Here is an 11740-nt window from a genome sequence, read left to right as displayed (position 1 = left end):
ATAGACTCCACACAGACAGTGATCCAAGCCGGGATTCGGACCTGGATCCCTGGCGCTATGAGGCAGCAGTGCTAACCACTGTGTCCTTTGGGATCTTGCTTTCCCTCCAGCTCAGATGGCTGGTAAGTCCAAAGTACAATCTCTGGGCTTTGCCACAACACAGGGCAGGTGGTGCTTGAAGAGGCGTTTGGAGGTCTGTGCCCTGCCTCAATATAACATGAACAAAATAATAGAACACCGCTCAAATATTGCTTTCATCTTTCAGTATGGATTCATTAACACGTGTCTGAAATCGCTGGTGACTGAAACCTTTGGTGAGGATGCCTGGGAAGCTCTGAGGTGCGTACTAATAATCCTGTTGAAGAGTTTGAAGCTGCTCTTCATTGTTCGTGGAGTCTAGACGCGAGGAGAATGTACAAGTGTTCAAAACTAGAGGACAAAGGTTGAAGGTGAGAGGGGAGAGATACAAAAGCATCCAGAGGGGCAATTTTTTCACACAGAGGGTGGTGAGTGTCTGGGTCGAGCTGCCAGAGGTGGTAGTAGTAGAGGTGGGTACAATTTTGTCTTTTAAAAAGCGTTTAGACAGTTACATGGGTAAGAAGGGTATAGAGGGATAGGGGCCAAATGTAGGCAATTGGGACTAGCTTCGGGGTTTGAACAAAAAGGCTGCAAGGGCCTGTTTCCATGCTGTAAACTCCACGGGCCCGATTTTACCATCACGTTGCACCCGTTTGTGGGCGTGAAAACTGGGTAAAGTTGGGCGTGAGGCGAGTAGAGCCATCCGCGCCCACCTCTGTGCCAGTTCCCCCTTTACCAAGGCCCGGAAATGGCTGCGATCGGGACTGTGCCCGAAACGGGTGCGACAGCCATTTAAGTGCATTTGCATGCATTTAAATTGACTTAGTAGACTGCACGCCCAACCTCACCGGCTCCTCCCCCTTTACCACCGTGTTCACCCATCCAGAATCGGTGCGAAACAGACACGCTCCACAAAAATCCGATTGGAGCGCTCCAATTAGTGAGGAGTGGGTGCTTGAGATGGTGGGGGGGGCGGTGGGGGTGAAAGGGGGGGGTCTGCTGCCACTCTGCCTGAGATCGGTGGGGGGGGGGGGGGGGAGAAGGGGGGTCCGCTGCCACTCTGCCTGAGATCGGTGGGGGTGGGGGAGAAGGGGGGGTCCGCTGCCACTCTGCCTGAGATCAGTGGGGGGGGTGGGAAGGGGGGAGCAGCCCATGATCGGCCTGGATGGCAGAGGGGGTGGGGTATTAAGGCGGTCAGTAATGCTGTGGGGGTTGGGGGCATTACCCAGCCCGGGAGGGATGTGACAGGGAGGCGACGTTCTATCTTTTCCCTCTGCGCGTGCGCAGTTGGAGGCGCTGATGGGAACTGCAGGGTTTCAGGTGCGTTAAGCCCCGTGGGTTTCTGCAGCGCGCGATTCGGACTGGCTGGTATTTTTTTAGGCAGACGGGGGCTCCTCAGAATGGGTCTAAAAGTCAGATCTGAAACACTCCCAGTTTCGAGCCCCCCCAGCACTTTGAATCAAAATGGTAAAATAGGGCCCAACGACTGAGTCGATTTGTACCTCACTGTAAATGGGAGATAAAGCTGGGAGGAAAAGGTAGTGAGATTGACTAGTCCAACATTACTCATTTACTCTGCCATCCAACTAATATTCAATGTAGATGATGCGTTGTAAAAAATAGTCTTTCTCGAGTTGTGACAAGAGATCATCAACCCACTACTGCGACTTGAGCTGCTGTGTAATGTCCAACATTTAGAGTTCCAGCAAGTATAGTTTTTGGCTTTTCTAAATAAGTATACTGTTGGCAATGATACCTGTTTATTATCAATTTGTGGGACATGGGCATCACTGCCTGGCCAGCATTTATTGCCCATCCCTAGTTGCCCTTGAGAAGGTGGTGGTGAGCTGCCGCCTTGAGTCGCTGCAGTCCATGTTCTGTGGGTTGACCCTCAATGCTGTTAGGGAGGGAATTCCAGGATTTTGACCCAGCGACTGCGAAGGAATGGCGATATATTTCCAAATCAGGATGGTGAGGGGCTTGGAGGGGAACTTGCAGGTGGTGATATTCCTATGTATCTGCTGCCCTTGTCCATTTAGATGGGAGTGGTTGTGATCTTGGAAGGTGCTGTCTAAGGACCTTTGGTGAATTGCTATTATTTATTCACAGTTTGGGATTTCTGGACAATTTTCTCAGGAACAACCCCTGGGCATAAGTGACTTCCATATTGCATTCTGAAGTGAAGAGGTGCCTGAAGGAGAATTTAGTTCTCAAACAGCCTCAAGGATCAGCCAGCCATCCACAGGGGAAGGAGAAGCGGTGAGGAATGGGCAGTGTGACAGTAGGGAGACATTGTGCACCTTGGTCATTGAGAAAAAGACTATTTTGAACTCCGTGGGTCAGGAAAAAGAGTGAGGCTTTTCAATAAACCAGCAGCCATAATGCCGGCACAATGATACTTTCAGGGAAAGTTAAACAGCCACCCAGAGAGGTTATTCACAGAAGGAGGAGGCCATTCAGCCCATCGAGTCTGCACCGACCACAATCCCACCCTGGCCCTATCCCCGCAAGCCCACTTATTTACCCCACTAATCCCCTTGACACTGAGGGGCAATTTAGCACGGCCAATCCACCTAACCCGCACATCTTCGGAGTGTGGGAGGAAACTGGAGCACCCGGAGTGGGGGGGATGGAAGGGGGGGCGTTCTGCTGCCAGTCAGCCTGAGATCAGTGGGAGGACTGGAGTCACACATAATCCGGGCCAAGTTAGGACAACAGGTTTCCTTTCCTTGTGGGCCGAAGGGCCTGTTTGTGCTGTAGTGTTCTATGTTCTATGTTCTATGTCCTAAGGGATATCTGGGAAGCAGTTAGATTTTATTGACAATCTGATAGCTTCACCATCACTTTTACAGGTTTTTACTTCCAGCTCCTTTTAAATTTAATCTAAATTCTCAAACTGCTACAGTGGGATTTGAACTCGATTGATTGGAATCACTAGTACAGGCTTTTGGATTGCTGTTACATGGAGTAGCACAGTGGGTCCCATATATCTGGGGCCTTTATTGTTCCTGGTATGCATTCTCAATTTTCTTCTCATTCATTGTTCCTGCTGCCTTGTAACTTGTTACTTGCTGGTAACTGCTTCTGCTAAGGGACAGTTAGGTCTTATGGATATTCAGGATAGAAGTAGAATAACGGATTCAGCAGCTTTGATGCAGAGATGAGTAATCAAGAGACATATCAAGGAACCAATGGGTTAATGGGGTGGGATCGCACTCTGCAATATTAACATTTCAATGCATACATATAAAATTCCACTACCTGCTACTAACAAAGGTATTCACATATTCAAAAGCATCACCTCCCCAAATGTTTAGAAAGTAATATTAACAATAGCTCGAAAAAGTGGAATAAGCTCACAGGATATGAACTGAATTGAGACACAAAGGATCCTATTCTAACCCATTTTGATTCCAAGTGCTGGGCGGATTTGAAACTGGGAGTGTTTCAGATCTTTTAGATCCTGTCTGAGACACTTCCCTACTGCACTTTGCCTGAAAATCTTACAGCGATTCCGAATCGCTCTGCAGAAGCCTTGGATGGGGCTTAACACATCCGAAATCCTGCAGCTCCGATCGACGCCTCCAACTGCACGGGCACAGAAACAAAAAAGATAGAATGCTGCTTCCCTGCCACGTTCCTCCCAGACTGGATAATGCCTCCCCCTGGCCCCCACAGACATTGCCCCACCCTTCACAACATTACTGACCCCCTTGTCCCCCCACCACCCAGACCGCTTGCAGACCCCTCCTCCCCTTCCCTCCCCCGATCTCAGGCAGAGTGGCAGCGGATACCCCTTCCCCTCCACTGATCACAGGCAGCGAACCCCCCCTAACCCCCACCTCTACCCCCTCACACCTCCGATCTCAAGCAGAGAGCTGTCTGACGCTCGGCACCTACCTCCTCACTAACCGGAGCACCCAAATCGGGATTGTATGAAGCATGTCTGTTTCACGCTGATTCTGGATGGGTGAACAGCATGGTAAAGGGGGCAGTGCTGGTAAGGTTGGGCGTGTAGCCTATTAAATTAATTTCAATGCATGCAAATGTATTTAAATGGCCATCGTGCCCATTTTGGGCGCCGTCCTGATCACTGGCATTTTTGGGCGTTGGTAAAGGGGGAACCGGCTTGGAGGTGGGTATGGATTGTGCTACCTGCCTCATGCCCGACTTTACTAAGTTTCCGTGCTCAAAAATGGACACAACGCAATGAGAACATCGGGCCCTGAGAAAATCTTGAGTATAACTTGAGAGAGTCAGAGATTGAGGGGAAATCTGGTTCAAATGAAGACCACCTTACATTGATCTGAGATGTCCTTTGAGATGATGGAGGGAGATGGTTCGATTGAGAAGGAAGGAGAGAGCAATGAGAATAAAACCCAGAGTTGTAGATCCATTATGGCATCAGATCAGACCCCTCTATTCAAGAAAGGATAGAGGCGGAAAGTGGGAAACTGCAGACCAGTTAGTTTAACATCTGTCAAAGGGAAAATGCGAGAAGCTATTATTAAGGAAGTTATAGCAGGGCACTTGGAAAATATTAACACAATCAAGCAGCGTCAATATGGTTTTGTGAAAGGGAAATCTGCCAGAATTCTATTGCCCTGCCCGCCATGGGAATCGGAGCGGGTGAGCAGCGGGCAATGGAAATGTCCATTGACTAGGATGGGGTTTTCCAGTCTCGGGTCGAACGAGGCTGTAAAATCTTACCTATCACGTTTGACAAATTTATTGGAGTTCTTTGAGGAAGTACCAAACAATGTGGATAAAGAGGAATCCGTATCTACTTGGATTTCCAGAGGCATTTGATAAGATGCCATATCAATGGTTACTGCACAAAATAAGAACTCGTGATGTTGGGGATAACATGGATGGAGGATTGGTTAGCTAACAAGAAGCAGAGAGATCTGGGTTGACAAACTGTATCTAGTGGAATGCCACAGATTTAAGGCTTGGGCTCCAGCTGTTAACAATCTGTATCAATGACTTGGATGTAGGGACTGAGTGTATGGTTGCTAAATTTGTTGATAACAGCAAGCTAGGAGTGGTGGTATAGCTCAGTGATAGAGTGTGTGCTTAGCAGTATGAGGACCAGGGTTCAAATCCCAGTGTGCCCACCCCAATTTTTGGTTAGCACTGGGGGCCTGGGTTCGATTCCCAGCTTGGGGTCACTGTCTGTGTGGAGTCTGCACGTTCTCCCCATGTCTCCGTGAGTCTCCTCCCACAGTCCAAAGATGTGTGGGTTAGGTTGATTGGCCATGCTAAATTGACCCTGGTGTCAGGCCGATTAGGAGGGTAAATATGTGGGGTTATAGGAATAGGGTCTGGGTGGGATTGTGGTTGGTGCAGACTCAATGGGCTGAATGGCCTCCTTCTGTACTGTAGGGATTCTATGATTCTGTTCTATGACACAGATAGGGAGGAGAGTAACTCATGAAGAATACATAAGGAGTCTGAAAAGAGATTTACATAGATTAAATGAGTGAGAAAAAATTCAGCAGATCAAATACAATCTGGCAAAATGTGAACTTGTCCACTTACCAGAAAGAAGTGAAAAGCAGTACACTATTGAAATGGAGAACTCTGCAGTACAGAAGGATCTGGGTGTCCTGGTACATGAGTCAGATTAGGCTGGTATCTAGGTACAGCAAGGGACTAGGAAGGTACGTGGAATATCGTTATTTATTGCAAGGGGAATGGGATTTAAAAGTTGGGAAGTTTTGTTACAGTTGTACAGATGGGACCACATCCGGAGTACTGTGTACAATTTTGGGTCTCTTTACTTAGGAAAAGATACAATAGCATCCAAAGCAGTTCATTCGACTGATTCCTGTGTTGAAAGCGCTGTCTTATGGGGCAAGGTTGGGCTTGTAATCATTAGAGTTTAGATGAGTGAGAGGCAATCTTACTGAAACTTGTGGTACTGAGGGGACATGACAGAGTGGATACTGAGAGGATGTTTCCCGCTTTGGGAGAGGCTAGCACCAGGAGTATAGTTTCAAAATAAGGGTCTCCTGTTTAGGATGGAGATGAGGAAATTTTACTCTCTGTTCGAAGGTTATTAGCCCGTGGAATTCTCTTCCCCAGAGGCTGGGTTGTTGAATAAGTTTAAGCCTGCCTTAGATTCGCGATTGATGAAGGAGTCAAAGGGTGCAGGAGGAGACAGGAAGGTAGAGTTGAGGCCACAGGCAGAACAGCCACGCTCTTATCAAATGGTGGAACAGGCTTGGGGGGCCGAATGGCCTACTCCTGCTTGTAAATCAAATGCTTGTATGTCAAAAGAGGCCTTTTGGCCTGATTGAGTCCATGTTGGGGAAAGTGTGTACTGTGATGCAGTGGGAGAGTAGAATAGAGAATCATTTTGATGCATATCACAATATCCAGAATTCACGTCATGTATTGCATTTGGAATGAGCGCCGATCCCTTCCCATTAGCAAATCAATGTGGGGTTTGTACAGATGAAGCTCTGCAGCTCAGTGTCAGAGATGTTGCAACAGACTCAGACTGTTTATAAATGTATTCATCTGCTAATTGCCTGTAGGCCTTTGCTATAGGTGTGATACGGTGGCAATTATCAGTTCAAATTACAAGCAGAAAGACACGCACAGGTAAATGGACAGTATGGACAGCGCTAAAAACAGCAAGCTGTAGGGTGTTACAGACTGAAATCACTACTTGTTTCAGCTTCAGGGGTGTTCCGAAGCACTTTACAACCAAACTGAACGGGAGTTGCTGTTGTAACGCGGGAAACGCAGTGGCTAACACAGCAAGATCCCACAAATAATGAGGCTAATGATTAAAGTGTTCATTTTAACGATGTTAGTTGAGGGCTAAATTTTGGCCCAGATCCCAGGGAGAACTCCATTAACGCAAAAACAGAAAATGCTGCACTGACGCAGGGTCATCCAGACTTGAAACATTGGCTCTATTCTCTCTCCACAGATAGTGTCAGACCTGCTGAGATTCTCCAGCATTTCCTCTTTTTATTTCAGATTCCAGCTTCTGCAGTACTTTCCCTTTATCTTAATGAGGACCACCCCCCCGCCCCCCAGTCTTTATCCAATAATGCCACAAAATAAGAACTCACGGTGTAGGGGTTAGCTAACAAGAAGCAGAGAGTAAGGATCTGGGTTGACAAACGGTATCTAGTGGAGTGCCACAGATTTAAGGCTTGGGCTCCAGCTGTTAACAATCTGTATCAATGTTTTGAACAAAAGGACTGAATGTATAGTTATTAAATAGTCACAAGTAAGGCTTACATTAACACCACAATGAACTCACTGTGAAATTCCTCTAGTCGCCACACTCCGACGCCTGTTCAGGTCAATGCACCCTAACCAGCACGTCTTTCAGACTGTGGGAGGAAACCGGAGCACCCGGAGGGAAACCCACACAGACACGGGGAGAACTTGCAAACTCCACACGGACAGTGACCCGAGCTGGGAATTGAACCTGGGGCCCTTGGCACTGTGAAGCAGCAGTGCTAACCACTGTGCCACCGTACCGCCCCACATAGAAGGCAGTCTCAGTCTAATGTCGCTTTCTAAAAGATGGCTTGTCCAGTGCTGCAGTGCTCTCCTGGTACAGCATTGACAAGTCAGCCTAGGTTCTGTACTCAAAGTCTCCAGGATGGAAGCTGAACCAGGCTGAGTTGAGGTGAGAATGTTATCATTGAACCATGACTAACAATTCAAACTGGCCTTAAAGTTTCCACCGCTTGATCAAGTAAAGTTTATTTATTAGTCACAAGTTGACGTTTCCCACGTTACAACAGAGACTCCCATTCGATCAGTCTTTTCTCCTCATGTACCTCCCTCTCTCTCACTCAAAGACAAAGACCTTTCTCTCCTCAGAGCACAAGCTGGAGTTCAGGAGACATTCATGACATTCCATGTTTATGATGATGCTATCACGCTGAGACTTGTTCATGCAGCTTCGGAAATGCTCAGTAAGTATAATCTGCTTTGCCTTTTTCACTACAGCTTCCTCCCCTGCGTGACTCACCGCGTCCAATCACACAACGCAATGCAGTCGATGTCAGGTGAATGTAAAGCTATTTAAAACTGAGCAGGGTTGATAAAAAACTGAAAGCTCCAACAAAACTGAAATATTTATGATTTGGATTGGTTAGTCAGTGTTCGGGGTATGTTCCCTCTCCATCATTCATCCAACCAAATAAATAACTTGTAAACTATTAGCCACAAGTAAGGCTTACATTAACACTGCAATGAAGTTACTGTGAAAATCCTCTAGTCGCCACACTCTGGTGCCTGTTTGGGTCAATGCACCCTAACCAGTGCGTCTTTCAGAATGTGGGAGGAAACTGGAGCACCCGGAGGAAACCCACACAGACACGGAGAGAATGTGCAAACTCCACACAGGCAGTGACCCGAGCTGGGACTCGAACCCAGGTCGCTGGCGCTGTGAGGCAGCAGTGCTAACCACTGTGCCACCGTGCCACCCCAGTAAGAATACTTAGTGATGTGAATAGAAAATGAACTGCTTGAGAAAGGCAATATAGAATCCCGACAGTACAGAGAGAGGCCATTCAGCCCATCGAGTCTGCACCGACCACAATCCCACCCAGGCCCTACCCCCATATCCCTACGTATTTACCCATTAATCCCTCTAACCTACACATCTCAGGGCACTAAGGGTAATTTTTAGCATGGCCAATCAACCTAACCCGCACATCTTCAGACTGTGGGAGGAAACCGGAGCACCCGGAGGAAACCCACACAGACACGGGGAGAATGTGCAAACTCCAGCCAGACAGTGACCCCAGCCGGGAATCGAACCCAGGTCCCTGGAGCTGTGAAGCAGCAGTGCTAACCGCTGTGCCACCCCAAAAAGTTTATTTATTTATTAGTCCCAAGTGAGGCTTACATTAACGCTGCAATGAAGTTACTGTGAAATTCCCCTAGTTGCCACAGTCCGGCGCCTGCTCGGGTCAATGCATGCTAACCAGCACATCTTTCAGACTGTGGGAGGAAACCGGAGCACCCGGAGGAAACCCACACAGACATGGGGGGAATGTACAAACGCCACACAGGCAGTGACCCAAGCCGGGAATTGAACCCAGGTCCCTGGCGCTGTGAGGCAGCAGTGCTAACCCACTGTGCCACAATGCTGCCCCTTGAACTGCCTGTGGAAGCTTTTGAAGGTTAGATAACAAGACCTGACACTGAGGTGCTGACCTGAGCTGGCACGCCTGACATCCACACCATACTGAGACAGTCACAGCAGAGTTGTGGCCAGAGTGCCTGGCACTCACTTACCAAAGCAAGTCCCCTCCGAAGAGCTTGTTTCTGGGATGGGTTCTCACGGATGTGAGGCACAGAGGTTAGCACTGCTGCTTCACAGTGCCAGGGACCCGGGTTCAATTCCCAGCTTGGGTCACTGTCTGTGCGCAGTGTGCACATTCTCCCTGTGTCTGCATGGGTTTCCTCCGGGTGCTCCGGTTTCCTCCCATGTGCGGGTTAGGTTGCTTGGCCATGATAACTTGCCACTTTGTGTCAGGGAGATTAGGAGGGTAAATATGTGGGGTTTTGGGAATAGGGTCTGGGTGGGATTGTGGTCGGTGCAGACTCGATGGGCCGAATGGCCTCCTTCTGCACTGTAGGGATTCTATGATTCCATGAATTCTCAATGAGATTTGGCTGTACTTGGTGCGATGTGTTAGAATGGGAATTCCTCAACACTTTGGGCAAAATCAGAGATCTGGAGTGTCTGCTTGTGCAACTTACCAAGTAGCTGGATATTAGTCAGCACTAATATTTGAATCTTTCTCTGCTGCTGCACAGATTTGTCTGCCGAGGCTGTTCTGAAACTCTTTGGAGGATACTTCTTCACGTTCTGTAAGGTTTCTGGGTATGACAGGATGCTGCAGACACTGGGAGGCTCGCTCAGTGAATTCATCGAAAACTTAGACGCTCTTCACAGTTACCTTGCTCTGTCATATCAGGTAACGCACCTCTCCTGTCTGTGCTCTATTAAACCCTGAGGCTAGTGAAATACGGCTTTCATTTAAACATCTTCCAAGCATTCCACTTTAATGAGACAAACAAGGACAGTAATTCAATTATTTCTTTATTTAACAATTCTACCACCAACTCAAACATAAACAGTTGCAGCCTCATTAACTTTTTACTGAACCTTAATTCTAAGCATCAACTTTCAAGTGAACTTTAACTCTTAAACTGCACTTTAACTCTATCTGAATATCAATTTTAACTATTTAACTGAAAATAGATACTACCAAGTTGGGAAAACCTTGGCCAAGAAATATCCCCACTGAGGAATCAATCTCCTTCTCTCCTGAAGCATTCTTCAGGGTACAAGCTTTGTTGGTCTCTTTTGAGTTATCGCTGCCGAACAAAGAACTCACATGCCTTTTATCCACAATTCTCCACTTGTTTCTGGAAGATTCTGTGTCACCCAGACAATTGTGTAACCAGAAATCGATCACTTGGCTCGAATATCCAGTGAAATTACTTTTGAATGAAGCCATGATGTTTGGTTTATTTTACATGTCCCATACATAGCAGCCAAAAATCGGAGCCACAATGTCTCAGTTAATGTAAACAACTTCCTGAGCTGACCAGATCACAGCTCCCAGACCAGAGCCTCTTTGCCACCTGCATCTGCTTTTAATCTATAAGTTGACCAAAATTCCCAGCATGCTTCACTCTCAGCCAGAATAGCCATCTTAAAGCCACTATTGCCAATATTGCTGTTAAATCATTGTCGTAGCCCTTCTTTCTCTGTTCATACTAGACCTTGGGCACTGTACTTCCACCAGTAATTAATTGTAATGACTCAATTGTTACTCTAACAAAACTATTTTTTAGATTTGAAACAACCATGTACAAATTAAGAGACTCAAAGCCCTGCCTTCCACAACGTCAAGATACTTCAGAGTATTTTACAATCAGTGATGTGCTTTTGAAGTTAGCCGCTGTTGTAATGTAGGAAACTAGCACATAGCAAGCTCCTGCAAACAGCAGAGAGGTGTAGAACCAGATGTCCTGTTTAAGACCATAAAACCATAAGATGTAGGAGCAAATTGGGCCATTCGACCCATTGATTCTGCTCAATCCTGGCTGATATTTTTCTCATTCCCATTCTCCTGCCTTTTCCCCATAACCCCTGATCCCCTTATTAATCAAGAACCTATCTATCTCTGTCTTAAAGACACTCAATGACCTGGCCTCCACAGCCTTCTGCGGCAAAGAGTTCCACAGATTCCCCACTCTCTGGCTGAAGAAATTCCTCCTCATCTCTGTTTTAAAGGATCGTCCCTTCAGCCTGAGGTTGTGCCCTCTGGTTCTAGCTTTTCCTACTAGTAGAAACATCCTCTCCACGTCCACCCTATCCAGGCCTCGCAGTATCCTGTAAGTTTCAATAAGATCCCCCCCCCCATCCTTCTAAACTCCAATGAGTACAGACCCAGGGCCCTCAACCGTTCCTCACACGACAAGCTCTTCATTCCAGGGATCATCTTCTCTGGACCCTTTCCAAGGCCAGCACATCCTCCCTTAGATACAGGACCCAAAACTGCTCACAATACTCCAAATGGGGTCTGACTAGAGCCTTATACAGTCTCAGAAGTACATCCCTGCTCTTGTATTCTAGCCCTCTTGACATGAATGTCAACATTGC

At 47.3% G+C, this 11740-nt stretch overlaps 1 protein-coding gene across 1 annotated transcript in view; it reads left to right on the top strand.

Annotated features, from left to right (window-relative positions):
* The first annotated feature begins 217 nt into the window (after positions 1 to 217).
* Positions 218 to 11740, top strand: part of LOC145352890 (guanylate cyclase soluble subunit beta-2-like) — a 48031-nt gene continuing 36508 nt past the window's right edge. Inside the window, exons 1-3 of the mRNA XM_080203191.1 lie at positions 218 to 339; positions 7933 to 8027; positions 9883 to 10043. Of these exons, the coding sequence (XP_080059317.1) occupies positions 218 to 339; positions 7933 to 8027; positions 9883 to 10043 (378 nt within the window). The remainder of the gene's footprint in view (positions 340 to 7932; positions 8028 to 9882; positions 10044 to 11740) is intronic.

This window comes from Carcharhinus amblyrhynchos, chromosome 15 (assembly GCF_965287045.1).
Source record: "Carcharhinus amblyrhynchos chromosome 15, sCarAmb.v2.hapA, whole genome shotgun sequence".
NCBI lineage: Eukaryota > Metazoa > Chordata > Chondrichthyes > Carcharhiniformes > Carcharhinidae > Carcharhinus > Carcharhinus amblyrhynchos.
This window is presented reverse-complemented; position numbering and strand designations above follow the sequence as displayed.